At 41.9% G+C, this 14884-nt stretch overlaps 2 protein-coding genes across 2 annotated transcripts in view; both read right to left on the bottom strand.

Moving 5' to 3' along the window:
- Positions 1–14561, bottom strand: part of LOC147336401 (ribonuclease inhibitor-like) — an 89968-nt gene extending 75407 nt beyond the window's left edge. Inside the window, exons 1-2 of the mRNA XM_086287791.1 lie at positions 14488–14561; positions 10677–10853 (exon numbers count right to left, since the gene is read on the bottom strand). Of these exons, the coding sequence (XP_086143917.1) occupies positions 10677–10853; positions 14488–14561 (251 nt within the window). The remainder of the gene's footprint in view (positions 1–10676; positions 10854–14487) is intronic.
- LOC147336396 (NACHT, LRR and PYD domains-containing protein 1b allele 2-like) overlaps positions 1–14884 on the bottom strand; it is a 198003-nt gene that overhangs the window by 84177 nt on the left and 98942 nt on the right. The gene's annotated exons all lie outside the window — the stretch shown is intronic.

Here is a 14884-nt window from a genome sequence, read left to right as displayed (position 1 = left end):
AACTGCAGCTGCTGCTGACCTCCGGACAAAGAGAAAGGTCTTTGAGAAGGTGATGGCTGTGAGGCGCCTGAGAGAGGAGGAGATGATCCTTTGCAGGGAGATGCAGCATCACTGGACAGTGTTGCAAATGCGATCTGTGGTGTTGGGGACAATCTCCTCAGACTGTAAGCACATCTTTTATTTATTTATACATTTGGTGATGAATTGATTGAAAATAATAGCAGATGCTAAAGTCTTACTGGATCTTTTACCTATATTTGGGTTGCTAGCTAACACTGCCTTCTCCCTTAAAAAAAGTTTAATCACATGATCCTAACTCCTTGTGTTTATGAGGTGAGGTTTGTTTGTTTGTTTTACTTATATTTAATAGTTTTGTTGTTTTTACAGCCTCCCTTGTTGGCATGTCGGAGGATGCACAGAAAGGACTCCATAGCCTGGTTTAAAAACAAAGTGAACTGAAAGCTGAAACGCTCAAAGTAAAGGACGTGTACAAGAGAATCCTCAGCCACCAACCACTCCTGGAAATGGACTCGGAGGAGGAGGAGGACATTCCAGACGATGAGAGTGATTTGAGCACTTCTGATGAAGACTGATTGTGTCATCATTGATGTTATGTTTGCTAGAATAAAAAGTTAATCACATCTGTTTAATGTGATTTTCATAATGTCTGTTTCAGAAATTGCTTATCAACAGACATTTTACATGTTGAGAAGAAAAATGTAATTCCCTTGGTGCAGTTGTTTACCCTGAATCATTCTTTCCCATCTAATTTAATGACTAGTGCACATGTCAGATACAATAACATCATTGAATTCATGGGATGCTTTCTGGGCTGCTCAAATTACCACAAAATGTAAAAGCACCAGGCAGCACACTCACAAGGACATGTTTTGTTCAGTGTTTTGTTGAAGAAATCAACAAGTACAACTGAGATGTTTGCTGTAGTGGTGTGTTTGTTAAGAAGCATGCCAGCACACTGGTGAACTGACAGTCCCAGAATGCACCCGAGCCAGTGACTCGCCCCAGAACAAATGACATTAATTATCTAGAAAGACAACCGTGATCAAAGACTAAGTAAAAGAGTAGGAAACAAAAGATAAGGAAAGGTACTGTGGGGTAGGAAAGAAAGGCCAGAGCTGTGCAAAATGACCTCCAGCAGGCCACAAATATGCACGTCTGCTCAAACGGTCAGATACTGACTCCATGAGGGTGGTATGAGGGCTCGACGTCCACAGGTGGGGGTTGTGCTTACAGCCCAACACCGTGCAGGATGTTTGGCATTTGCCAGAGAACACCAAGCTTGGCAACTTTGCCACTGGCGCCCTGTGCTCTTCACAGATGAAAGCAGGTTCACACTGAGCACTTGTGACAGAGTCTGGAGACATATTGGAGAACCTTCTGCTGCCTGAAACATCCTCCAGCATGATGGTTGGGCAGTGGGTGACTAATGGTGTGGGTGGCATTTCTTTGGGGGACCGCACAGCCCCCCGTGTGCTCGGCAGAGGTAGCCTGACTGCCATTAGGTGCTGAAATTAGATCCTCAGACCCCTTGTGAGATTAAATGCTGGTGCGGGTGGCCCCGGGTTCCTCCTAATGCAAGACAGCGCTAGACCTCATGTGGCTGGAGTGTGTCAGCAGTTCCTGCAAGACGAAGGCATTGATGCTGTGGACTGGCCCGCCCATTCCCCAGATCTGAATCCATTTGAGGACATCTGGGACATCACGTCTCACTCCATCCACCAACTGCACCACAGACTGTCCAGGAGTTGGCAGATGCTTTAGTCCTGGAGTCTGGGAGGAGATCCATCAGGAGACCATCTGCCACTTCATCAGGAGCATGCCCAGGTGTTGTAGTGAGGTCATACAGGCATGTGGAGGCCACACAGACTACAGAGCCTCATTTTGACGTATTTGAAGGACATTACATCAAACCAGATGAATGATTCTGTATTGCACTGATCAAGGAACCAACCCAATAGGAGCTAAAGGCATCCTCTTCACATTACTTAACATAGTGAGTTTATACTATGTTTAATGTGCATTTTCTTCATCAGTCTAGAACATAACATGTTAGCGCTCCCTGGTTCTTTTTGGAGACAGATCCTGAGACAGCAGGCAGCTTTGGAGAACTCATGCCAGCTGTGGTCATTAAGGAAAACTTTGATTTAATATTGATTTCATGACAACTATCCTCAGGCACATATTCCTGGATATATACAATGACACGAGTAGACACTAACCCCCAGCAGTCTGGTGCTATGACAGCATAACTAAGGGCTGACCTGAACCAGCCCCAACTATAAGCTCTATAAAGAAGTGAAGTCTTATGCCAACTCTTAAAAGTCTTGACCATGTCCACCTCCAAAACTCATAATGGACTTTGGAGGTGGACAGCTATCAAGCTCCTCACAGAGGAGAAGCTTGACAGCTAACAGCTCCCAATTTACTTTAGTCCAAATACATGAATTCAAATTGAGGTGATAACTATTTATCAACAGTATGAATGTCTGTTCCCGTCCAACAAAGTTGTTACTACATACCATGTTGAGCAGGGCTTCCACTTGACTTTAACTTCTTTGTCCTGAAAAACATGATATAAACAAACAATTAATTCAGAAAGACATGCAGGTTGCATACAAAAAGGAGCTTATAAACATTTGTGTACTGTTGAATGGCTCAATATATTATACAGTTAGTTTACAAAAATATAAGAACCACTACAATGCTTGTACTGCCAGCATCGAGTGCATGTCAGCAAAGCAACACTGCTTACATTGTGGCTCACAAGCTCCACTCCTTTTCATCAAAACCAAAATTTTATCTACATTCTGTTTTTTACACTTTAAATCCCAGTTAGGTTAAATATTACCAGTAGCTTTTCAGATAAAACAGTAATAAAGTCCTAATGGTTTCATAAATCTTCATATTTTTTTTCATATAAGCATCGGGGACAAGGCTGTCTTGCAACTGTTGAGGTCACTAGTGTGCGCCCTATTTCTTCCAGGATCACTCTTCATTTGTAGGTTTTAGTGGACTCCTACTACTGTGAAGTGGTTTTCATGGGACAGGGGCTTGTATTCCAAGATCTGGGAGATTGTAGAAATGAGCTGTGATGCCCTTCTTGCCATCTTTCCAGAAATATCAGTGATCTGGAAGCTGTTAGGCTGACTTACAGCAGCAGCACTTTCTGCACCTGCAGAAACTCCAGGACACATTTACTAACAGTGTTTGTTGAGAGTAAGAGTGTTAGCATGTGTGTCAAAGCTACGTTTGACTGGGAAACTCAAAGCTCAATAACCTGTATCAACAACAATTCACTGCAGCCTGTGTAATATTTGATGCATCATAATTTATTCCAGTCTATCTTGCAAATACATGTTTGCGTTGCAATGTCATGCACAACACACACAACTATTAGAGCCTTAAGATCAAACCTGCGTCATTCTTTTGGTCCACTGCAGTGTAGCAGTCAAACAAGGAGAAGTGAAGTGGCCCCAAATGGCCAGGATAGAGATCAGAGGGTTAATGCGTAAAATGTATAAAAATATTATTGATTACAGGATAATACATTAATGTTAATATCAACAATAAGCTTTTTACTCTGAAGTTACAAGTATAAACAATGCTGTTACATTTACACTTACATTTTTTACTATAAGTATGGAAACAAGTGAACAGCATTTTATAATAAGTTTAACTGGAATTCTGTACACTGAAAAACAAACAACAGATAAAAAACACAAACAAACAGCCAGTGCCTTCATCTGTCCATTAAATGTCAAACATCGCTTTGACCTGTAGTCTCTGCTCGTCAGCACATGCTTTTAAAAAGAGCTCCATGTCCTCTGCAAACTGAAAAACAAAGAGGAAGAAGTCCCTCTACACAAAAACACTGTGGATGACAGGCCAGGCAAACATCTATTGACCTGTTTGAATGCCTCCTCATCATGTGAGCCTTGAAGTTTTTTTGTAAGAAGACTAAGACCACAGTGAGGACGTTTCATTTTCATGGACTTTCCACAAGCCCCAGTTTCATTTAGCACAGAGGGTGGAGCACATGAATGTTCTACCCAAGATTCAGGAAATGGTTTAGATGCTGGAGACGAGACATGGAGAGGGAGACGAGGCTCCACGGAGAGTTCAGTGGGGAGCAGTCCTGAATGCTGACATGACAATAATTGCCTTGCCATATCCCCACGCTGTATGACTGTCATGTTACAGAAGGGCAGTGAAAGTGCACCGGCACATCATTTTGTCTGTAAGAGAGAAAAAAAGAAAAAACATGTAATTTAAATGTAGTTGTATAGAATGCAGTCAGTTTATCTAACAATCAGATTGTACATATTAACAAAAATATCCAAGCCGTCCTCAATAATGAAAGCAAAATGGTGTGGATCACAAGAGCTGTCAGGAAATGTGGTGAACAGGAAAAATATTTAATGAAAACACTTTTTTCTCTCGCTGATGAATGAACTGAACTGTACAATGTGAAAAATAACTTTTAAGTCAACAAAGACCTGCAGAGGTGCTGAAAAGAAGTGCATATTTATGACTTTAACTATGAGGTATATTTAATACCAACATACCTTTGAAAGGCAAAGCACTTTGAATGTGTCCATTTATATGCTGCTCAATCTTTGCCCTGACAGCAGGGCTGAGAGTGGGGCACAGAGGGCAGTGAAACAGCCAACACGTGGTGCATTCCTGCAATTCTGGCCTGGAGGCAGAACTCCAATTTGATATTTGCATCTAAAACAGAGAGAAAAACAGATAAACACCATATACACATTTAAGTTCAGGTTTTAGCAGAAATAACACGTTACAGTTAGCATGTAAGAGATTTGGGAGAAAATTCTTTACAAAAACATAATTTACAAGAAACTTTTATTTGTGACATACGTATCTATTGACATATAAAAGACAATTGAACAAAGGCTAACTAACATCTTGGCAATAAAACAGAATAAATAGAGAATATTAGTATTTATACATATATAAAACTCTCTGTGACGACCTTTACAATGTTTTTGCAGGTGGAATGAGAGATATGAATAAAGTGCAATATGCAGTAAATGGAACAATGTGCATTGATGTTACAGATCGTGAAAAGTAGTGAAGTGAATTTGTTCATAACAAGCAAAAATCAAATACGTTTGAAACTGACCACTAAATGCTAACCAGAGGTGTCAAAAGTGCACATTCTTACTAAAGTTTAGATGCCTCGGGGGTCTGACCGTTGTTGTAGCGCTAACAAAGTGCCAACGTAATCAGTGTAAGCAAACTAGATGATTCCTACAATTATATAATTATTAACGGCAAATTTAGACATGAAAGACTCTGTAACAACCTTTACGATCCACTTGCAAGGTTTCCACAGTCGATGGCTGTATCCCAATTCAGGGTCTGCAGCCTTAAAGTTCGCAGCCTCAACGGTCCATGAACTCTGAACATCTGAACTCTGAAGCATGAACTCTGTGTCAAAGATTCAAGTTGCAGTTATTTATATTTCCTATCACCTTAAATCTTCACTCAAAGACACTCAAGTATCTGTGACAGTGTGTATATAGATGTATCATATATAAGAGAGAAATATTGTTCTTTTAATATGTTGGCATTACTAAATGTGGCTCAGTGCTTACATATATGTGTAAAAAGCAAATGTACGAGCTGTGATAACTGTGTCTGATAGAATGAAGAGTAGACTGATAAATTAAATATTCCTTTATTGGGTGAGAAAATCAGACCATGTCATAACTGCTTTAAGTCATACAGAATAGACATCAGAGCCTTAAACAGGCTGACTTCTGCTAAATGGGTCAAACTGGGCAGAAAGTCTACAAACACATAACATCCTTATAGAAAATGATGTAACACTATAGATCAACTTAGCTCAGAATATATAAAGCAAATAAACAATTACAGCAATATGATGCAACAAACACAGCAGTGCTACTGATCCAAAATACTCAAAGCTTCATAGAACTGAAACAAACATTTATTTTTAGCTCCATTCTGCTGCTGATACAGACTTTAGGTTTCTGAACATTAAACTTGTTGCTGCCTTTCATAGTGTGTAACTTGAAGGCCCTGAGTACTTTCTCCCACACTGGAAACACTGGGAGGATAACATTATTTGAACATTACCTAATAAGACTGATTCAGGACAGACAGTTATGTTAAACTTTCCTAGCAGTCCTTCACAAACAGGGAACAGTCTGTCTATTCTCTCCATCTGTCAGCTGCTGCTGGCTCTTCCTCCTCCTCTTCCTCACACACTGCTGAGTTTGTCCTGGTGGATCATCAGGGCTGCAAAGCCTCACAGATGATGTGCAGCAGTGGGTCCCTCAGTCTGTCCTCACTCTGGACACTTGCAGTTGTCACACATGGAAATCAAATGTGTGATAAGCTGCAGGATTCAAACACAAGTGTGACTTATAAACACATGTTCATACTTTTATTCCATAATCAGAGAGAAAGAAACAGAGAGAGAGTGCAGGACCATAGCTGGACTCGCCATCGGGCATACCGGGCATTTGCCCGGTGGGCCGCTGGCGATTTTTTGCTTTTATGGGCCGATCGATTTTTTTTTTTTGGAAGGGTATGATAACACTACCAAAAGGAAGCCAAACACTGTCACCCTTTACAACAAAACAAAGTGTGGCGTGGATGTGATGGACCAGATGGTTCGGGAGTACACTGTCCGCAAAGGAACACGGCGCTGGCCAGTCGCCGTGTTTTATAACATGATTGACATGGCAGCACTGAATGCACATGTGCTGTATCAAGCATGCACCGGGACGAAGGAAAGACGGGTGGACTTCCTGGTGGAGCTTGCAAGGGAGTTGGCTCGCTCTCATGTAGCTGCGAAGAAGGCAAGAAAAGATCAGTTGCTTCGGACACAACCCTCCACACCGAGCCCTGGAAAAAGGGCCACGTGTCAGGTCAAACACAGATGCAAAAAAAATCAGGCCACTGTGCGATGTGTTCACTGCTACAGGTACACATGTGGTAAATGCAGACGACAGATACCGTGGCAGTGCCAGGATTGTGAGTGATTGCTGAAAATGTTGAAATGTACTCACTCACTTTTTATCATTATTTGTAAATATGTGTACAAATGGTTGGTTTTTTGTACTGTTTTCATCAATAAATGTCAGCAACAAAGGACATACAAAGGACATGTGTTGATTTCTCCCTAAGATGGCAAACTGAAACACTCCACTCCCAAACCCCCTCAATCACTCACCCCCACTCCCCTCCCTCCAGAATTCCTAGGTAACGACCTAATATACATATGAATGACTAGCCAATTTAGCTTCCACTTCCAGCATTTGACTGCTCTCCGGCTTTTAAAGGTAGAACGGTAGAAGCCTGGAAATCCCAGTGTTAAGCATCTGATCTGGATTCCTGAGATCAAATATATTTTCCTTTGGCTTTGTTTTCTTCCCATTTGTGGCTTTAATGTAGTGTTACATCCTGTTTGTTTGCTTCCATCTGTATACATGTCCAGATTCACTGTTATGTTTCTATTCTTACATTGCTGTGTGATCACTGTTCCCTCTGCTGACTGATGTGACCTTTTGTATCTCACACTGATACTTGTCATATTTGTATCTGCGCCTAAAAGATAAAAAGTTTTCCATGCTAAAACACAGCTCCACCTCCTGCAGTTCTCCCTCTGAACCACTAGATGTCTCTGTTATCTAAATGAAGACGTGCAGCACAGCAACCACAGCAGCGCTCAGATCACACGTGTCCTGTTATTATGTATAAAAGCATGAAACAGGTGAGGCAGGTGGGATCAATATTAATGTTGTGGAAATATATGAAAAAGCAACAGAAGAGTGAAAACATTTCCTGTTTCTAGAAAGATCTTTCAGCTCACAGCTGCTCACAGACTGTATTTACAAGTGACAAACTGCAACTCTACAGTACATCTACAGTATATATCAAATATATTCTGTATTCAAATCTATTGAGTGATGTTTGAAAGTCTTTCCAGGTGAGTTTGATCCAGGAGGGTCTGAAGCCAGAGTCAGACAGAGACTGTGCAGAGACTGTAGAAGGACAGAGCAGCAGCAGAGCAGTCCAGATACACTGATGATCCTCTGTCAGATCCAGAGGGACACACAGGGATGATGCTGGACTCTACATTGTGTCTGACAGTGGAGCTGTTCTCAGAGCAGTTCACTCTGCAGCACTGACAGTCATCTGCACTTCTCATTCCTCTGTCAGTCACTGCTGGATGAAGCTCTCCTCTCCACCTCCCAGTAACATGGCCCAGTCAGAGCGTCTCTACACACAAGCTGCTGCTGCTTCAACCTCTCTGGATCATCAGGACACAGCTCCTCCTCTCTCAGCACACACACCGTCCTGTTTACCATCATCAGCTCCACCTGCAGAGAGAAGAAGGAAGAGCAGAGGAGATAAACGAGTGTTTCCAGAGACTCTTCATCAGCTGTCAGTCAGTGATGCAGCACATCCAGTATAAAGAGCAGCAGGGACTTCAGTGCTGGGACTGTACTAGGACTCATTGTTGCTTCACTTTTTCTAATCTTTGGATTTTTATTGAAGTTGATGAAAATGTTTTTCCCTCCTAGTTTGAGTTTGGACTTTCATTCATTAGAAGAACCTTGGTGTGTCCACTCTGAGCTCTGTAGGAACCCCAACAACAAGCCCAACAATCCAGATGGACGGTTCCAGCTGTTAACTGGAGGAATTCCATCCAAACATCTGCTCTCACTAAATTCTTCCTCACCTACAGACTGTGTTCTTCACTGCTTTAAACATGGAAATGAATGCAGTCATTGGTCTGCGTGCTGCTTTGTTCAGAGAGCTGATTGGCTGTTGACAGCGTTTGATCAGAGCGTGTCAGCCGTTACCATGGTGACCATAAAGGTGAGAAACAGGAAGTGTTTGTGTCCAATCCTGAAGCCTGTCACCGTTCTCCTCTCACAGCTTCACTGAGAAGCTGCAGCTTTACAGGAAACACTGGATCTTTGTTTCATACTGACTGTGTTTAGTACAATACTGCTGACAGCACCACCCACTCACTCCATCACTCTACTTACAGCAGAGTCTCCAGTCTGTAGTCTGGACTCTGCTGAAGATCAGACAGCTGCTTCACATCTGGATCCTTCAGGTTGTTTCCTTGCAGCTCCAGCTCTCTCAGATGGGAGGGGTTGGACTTCAGTGCTGCTGCCAGATAATCACAGCTGATCTTTGACAAACCACACCACCTCAATCTGTATAAAGAATGAAAGATGTAAGTTTATTAGACAAAGTGTGAGCTTGAAATCATTCAGTGTTTCATCATCTGTTCAGAGCTGAAGAAGGTTCAGAATGTAGAAGTTTAGAAAATGGAAACTCCAAACAGCTGAAGCCAACAGGAAGCAGCTTCAAACAGGAAACTGTGCAGAGTTTCAGACTATATGTCCTGATGCAGCCAGTTGGATTTTGTAAAGGAACTAACTGTCATCTGAAGCTTCAAATGGAACTAAGACTTCCTCCACTAGGTGGCAGTGTCTGATGAGAAAGTGTTAGTGGAGCTGGCCTGGAGTCAGAAACAGGAAGATGCAGGATTTGGGCTGAAATGGGGAAAAGTGGTTGGCACTAGTGCCTTAAAGCAAGAAGGTTGTAGGTTGAAGCTTGTTGGCCTTTCTGTGGAGGTTGGATGTTCTCCCACAGTCCAATGAAATGCTGCTTAGGTTCATTGGTGCTTCTAAATTGGCTGTAGGTGTGGATGTGAGAGAGTGCTTCTCTGTCTCTCTCTGTTGGCCCTGTGATGGACTGCTCACCTGTGCAGGTGGACCACGCCTCTTGCCCTATGACAGCTAGGGCACAGGCTGCAGCCCTGTGAGCCTAAGCTGAATAAACAGTTAGCAAAAATGATCCATAGATGGCCTGAAATCCCCCAGTTAGCAGTTTGGTAGATAGCTATGACATGCTAATCCCATCCAGCAGCTGTATTCTACCTGTAAGCTGATCCCTGCTGAGCCAAAGCACTTTTTCATATACAAATTACAACCTTTAATAGAAACCTATTGGTCAGCATCTTATTAGCCTGCTGTTAGCTTCATTCCACAGAAAACTGAGAGAAACTAACAGAGTTGATAAAGAATAAAGAGAAATGTGCTGATTTAAAGCCTTTGAAGTGCTTCAGATGATCTCTGTCCACTTCTGTCCACTCATTCATTCATGTAAGCTTTCTAATGCAGCTTTGATCTTCACAGTCTGCTTCATGAAACTCATTCTAACCCTGAATGTCAGAGTGTTCCTCCTTCTCTTTCCCATCATTCATGCTGGCAGTGGAGGAGATTTGGATGTTGGACTGTGTTTTGGATGATGTGTGTATGTTTGTGTTGGACTGCTGTCTGTAAAGCAAACGCACATTTTGCTTTGGATTTCAGTGTCAGACAGACTTTAAGGTGGAATGAAGACTTGGAGAGTTTCACAGTGAATTATCCAGTGGAGGATTTTTCTTCTTCTTTGAAGGTTTGAAATGTGAACATTGTTCTGCTGCAGTCAATGGACTAAACCAGAGAAGAAGAAAACAGACTTTACCATGAAGATCCTCAGTGTGGATCAGTATAATATCAGCCTGATGTCTGCAGTTTAGTGTCAGCACAACTTTCACATCATATTCATCTCAGCACAACTAAAACATGCTGACTGACCTCAGAGTTTCAAGTCCACATCCTGGACTCTCCAGGAAACCACACAGATGCTTCACTCCTGAATCCTGCAGCTCGTAGTTGCAGCTCAGGTCCAGCTCTCTCAGATGGGAGGGGTTGGACTTCAGTGCTGCTGCCAGATAATCACAGCTGATCTCTGACAAACCACAGACGCTCAATCTGTATAAAGAATGAAAGATGTAAGTTTATTAGACAAAGTGTGAGCTTGAAATCATTCAGTGTTTCATCATCTGTTCAGAGCTGAAGAAGGTTCAGAATGTAGAAGTTTAGAAAATGGAAACTCCAAACAGCTGACAGAGTTCATACGCCTTTGTCAGGGTCAAATTCAAGCAAGACCATGTGAAAATTAAAACACATCATCCTAGGTGAACTTAAACACCTTTGTTCCCCTTTTGTTAAGACATAGAAAAGTACACCACACAAAAATACTGCAAAAGGAAACGGTCGCCTTATATACATAGTGTATAAACTCAAAATGCACATTTCACTTCAAATTAAGATTAAGGCTTTGAACAGATCACATAGTTCAGTTCAACATATAAGACTTTAAGAATGCACAAGCATCTACTTAAAATCTATTTAATTTATCATCCATGATATTATTTTGTACAATTCCAATGTATTTTGTTCATCTCCCTTAAATAAACAGGCAGTCTTAAAGTATGAAATATTCATATACAAACACATATAAATGTGTGTACTGTCTCAGTGGCTGATAGTACCCCACAGGCCTCAGTGTGAGCTTGAAGACATTTATAATGTTTAAGTAGTTTAATGTGCAGGTGCTGACGATAAACACATTTTGAATGAAAGCCGGGGAACTTTGGTAGCACAGAAACAAGTGGCTATTCTTTGTGACTATATGGATCACTCACAATACCATTATTTCACACAAAGGCACCAAATTAATACTCAAAAAAGCTGCAGCAATACACACAAATATAAACAGTACTTGGTGACAACTTTGCTTTTAGCCTTTAACCCTTCTTGACTACTTTTGATGTGGCCTCTATATTTTACCTTTAAAAACAGTTTATCTTGCCAATCTGTTATTTTCTCATTTTGACCAACTGTATCAGCACAATTTATCTAAATTCAGACAAAATTTAAAATACAAGTAGAAAGTGATATTTTGACTGTAAAAACCACACACATGTTTAACGAATCATCTTCATAACTTGAAATGCAAATAGAGATTGTACATTTTTAAAAATACGCACACGTTTTGCAAACAACAAAGTTATATGGTACTATTTACCAAAAAATGCAGCCAAGGCTCAGACGTTTTTCATATAATCATTTCAAACTATTTACAGAACAATCAGGTGTCAAACAATAGTTTGTGTCACTCTAACACATATGAGAACAGCACAGGGATAAACCTGCAGGTCTGACAGCAGGTGTGTCACTCAGCGTTTACACTGCAATCTGCCTTTGTTGGCTTTAAGGCAGCAACTGTGACGATCACTAGTAGAACTGACACACAAAACAAAACAACAGCTACACACTAAATACACAAGACAACAAACTAACTTGAGACCAAACACGGTAAACGTCACAAATCTCTCACGTATCAAAACTCTCTCTCTCTTTCGCTCACTCGCTCTCTCTTGCCGGTCACTCCTAAAACTTCCCCCTTTTGCTAAACAACCAAATGTCATGTTTCCATATCATTTTTGATTGGTCGACATGGTACATTTTCCCACCTATAGGGCTTTGGAGCGTGATGTCACGGGAGATGGGCCATGCCCCCTTCCGCCATGACAGTAGGCCAGCCAAAGGATACCATTTCAGCTATGGATCGTACGTGTTGTGTTGTCGGTTGCAACGTTAGATCACACGATCGTGAAGGCAAGAAGCTGGATAACGGGCTCTCTTTTCATCGTTTTCCGTCCTGGAGGCAACGTGAGGGATCCCATGTATCCGATATTACTAAACAAAGACGTCAGGCTTGGATTGCAGCGGTGAGACGAGCGGATATCGAGTTCTCTGCAATCCCCAGCTTTTTGTTGGTTTGCTCACGGCATTTTCTTTCCGGTGAGTTCTAAATTAATTCATATCACTCTTGAAAGGCTTTTAGTGTTATTTTCAACGTGCTGAGGTCATAGATAATGAGATAAAACATGCTAATGTGTGATGCTGCAGAACCACATCATGTCGACTGAGTAGCTTATGATTTGGCATTATTGCAAGCAAACCAGCATATGAAATGGATGTAACAAATCCAGACTGGGCACCAACACTGCACATGGGGCATGACGACATACCTGTATCAGACTCGGACCGGCACTCAAGGCGTACGCAACGGAAGCGAAAGAGAGCACCCATCGGAGGTAAACAACCCCCCCCCCTCTAAAAACATACTAAATTGCTATCACTGTACACTAATCCGCACATAACTTCCAGATGAATCACACACCTGTCATTGGAATATTGGTGTACATTTACCTTATGTCTAATTTTATCTTACAGGCTTTCGTTATGCAGCTGCAGAGTCTGAAGGTGTGCCCCGTGCAGAAGTGATTGATGAAGATCTGACAGAAGACCAACAGCAAAATCACAATGTCATGGAGGCAGTGGACAGCAGTTGTGTTGGACAAGTGGAGGTTGAGGTACCAGCTGCAAATGTGGATATACTGAAGAAATGTAAACCTTTTAAAATGATGACAGATTACAAACTCTCAGCTGTGTCTGTAATCAAACCTCTGTAACTTTGCTTCACTTCAGCAGCATCAGCTCATGTTCACATGTTGATTCATGGTTTGCTTCAGTTTTTGATGGACTGCAGAATATTTTGAAGGTTATCTGCTATAAAAAGTGTTACAGGAAAAATGTTTCTATGTTTCTTTACCTTCTTTTAAATGTACAAAGATGCCTTTTGTCTGCCCTTTGCCTATGGTTAGATTAGTTTAGAATTATCTTTTTAGACTTTCCCAGCAAACACATCTTGTTTCTGGGACATATTGTTTTAGATTGTTTTATCTTCCCTAGCTCTCTGCTGACGAGACTAGCACCATATATGGAGTTGTTTTATTTTATCTGTTTATTATTTGTTATCCTGTTCTCACTGTCTCTGTGCTCTGTGCCTATAAAAATTACCAAGCCACTGTGCATGGTGTGAGTTGTTCTTAGCAGCTCACCCGTGTACACGTTTGATAAAGAAAGTAACTTTGTCTCATTGTTTCTTTATTTCTCCTGGGTTTTTTACAGAGTTTTCCCCCAACATTTCTTGGTCCTTCGAGCCGGAGCATGTAAAACGGTTCTAAGGCAGCCGCCTAAAAACTTACAGTACTCAAAAGACACACTAGTTGTGAAGTCAGCCACAGGCCACACCACTGTACAACAACTAACTGCCCCGTTAGAACTAATGCATACCGAAAGTGGCCGCAGGTGCTTCATTAAATGCATATATGACCCGTCATGCCCAGTAAACCTACTAGGAAGAGACGCTCTGACAGAACTCAAGATAGGCGTGGTACCGGAAGAGAATGGCATGATTGCTGAATGCATGCTAAATGACAACACACCAGAGCCAGATAGCATTAACACGGCACACAGCAGCAACGTGTGTCTCTCTCAAGGCTACGGTGTCCCACATTATTACTGGACTCTTGAGTTGCCCGAGCTCACAAAGCTACACAATGTGGCCCGCAAATATACACCCCCCACATCCTATTTCCAGAAACCCACTGACTATCACAACACGTTGAGATTTAAACAAACTCCAGGCCCAGACCCACTTTACGATCAGCAAGTGTGGAAGCTAGGACAACAGAGTTTGACTTTACAACACCTGTATGTCACAAAGTCGGGAAATGCAGTGTGCTCAGTAATCCAATCAGCAGCCGTGAAGGCTTTGAACCGCATGCCTAAGCCACACGTGTCTGTAGCGCATAACTATCATTCAGACTGGAAGGATTTAGGAAATGTGTTAGCCAGGGTTGAAGCAGACACTTATGAAAAAACGGAAGACACTCATGAAGGCTGGCTGCAAGGCCGCCGGACGGGGTGTTTCCGATACACACTGGGTTGGTTGGTCACAGTCAGGCCTGCTGTACACCTAACCGATGTCGCTGAAACACACGCACAACTGACTGAATGACACCAGGCGGCACTAGCTCAGCTGCCTGAAACTCTCTGGTCTACAGGCCCTGCTGATGTAGGCCTTATAAAAAATGCAGATGAAGTAA

The sequence above is a fragment of the Aulonocara sp. 'chitande type north' Nkhata Bay genome, linkage group LG3 (assembly GCF_057382095.1).
Source record: "Aulonocara sp. 'chitande type north' Nkhata Bay isolate Kocher_YH1m ecotype deep benthic linkage group LG3, A_spYH_male_GT1.1, whole genome shotgun sequence".
In the NCBI taxonomy this organism is placed as follows: Eukaryota; Metazoa; Chordata; class Actinopteri; order Cichliformes; family Cichlidae; genus Aulonocara; species Aulonocara sp. 'chitande type north' Nkhata Bay.
This window is presented reverse-complemented; position numbering and strand designations above follow the sequence as displayed.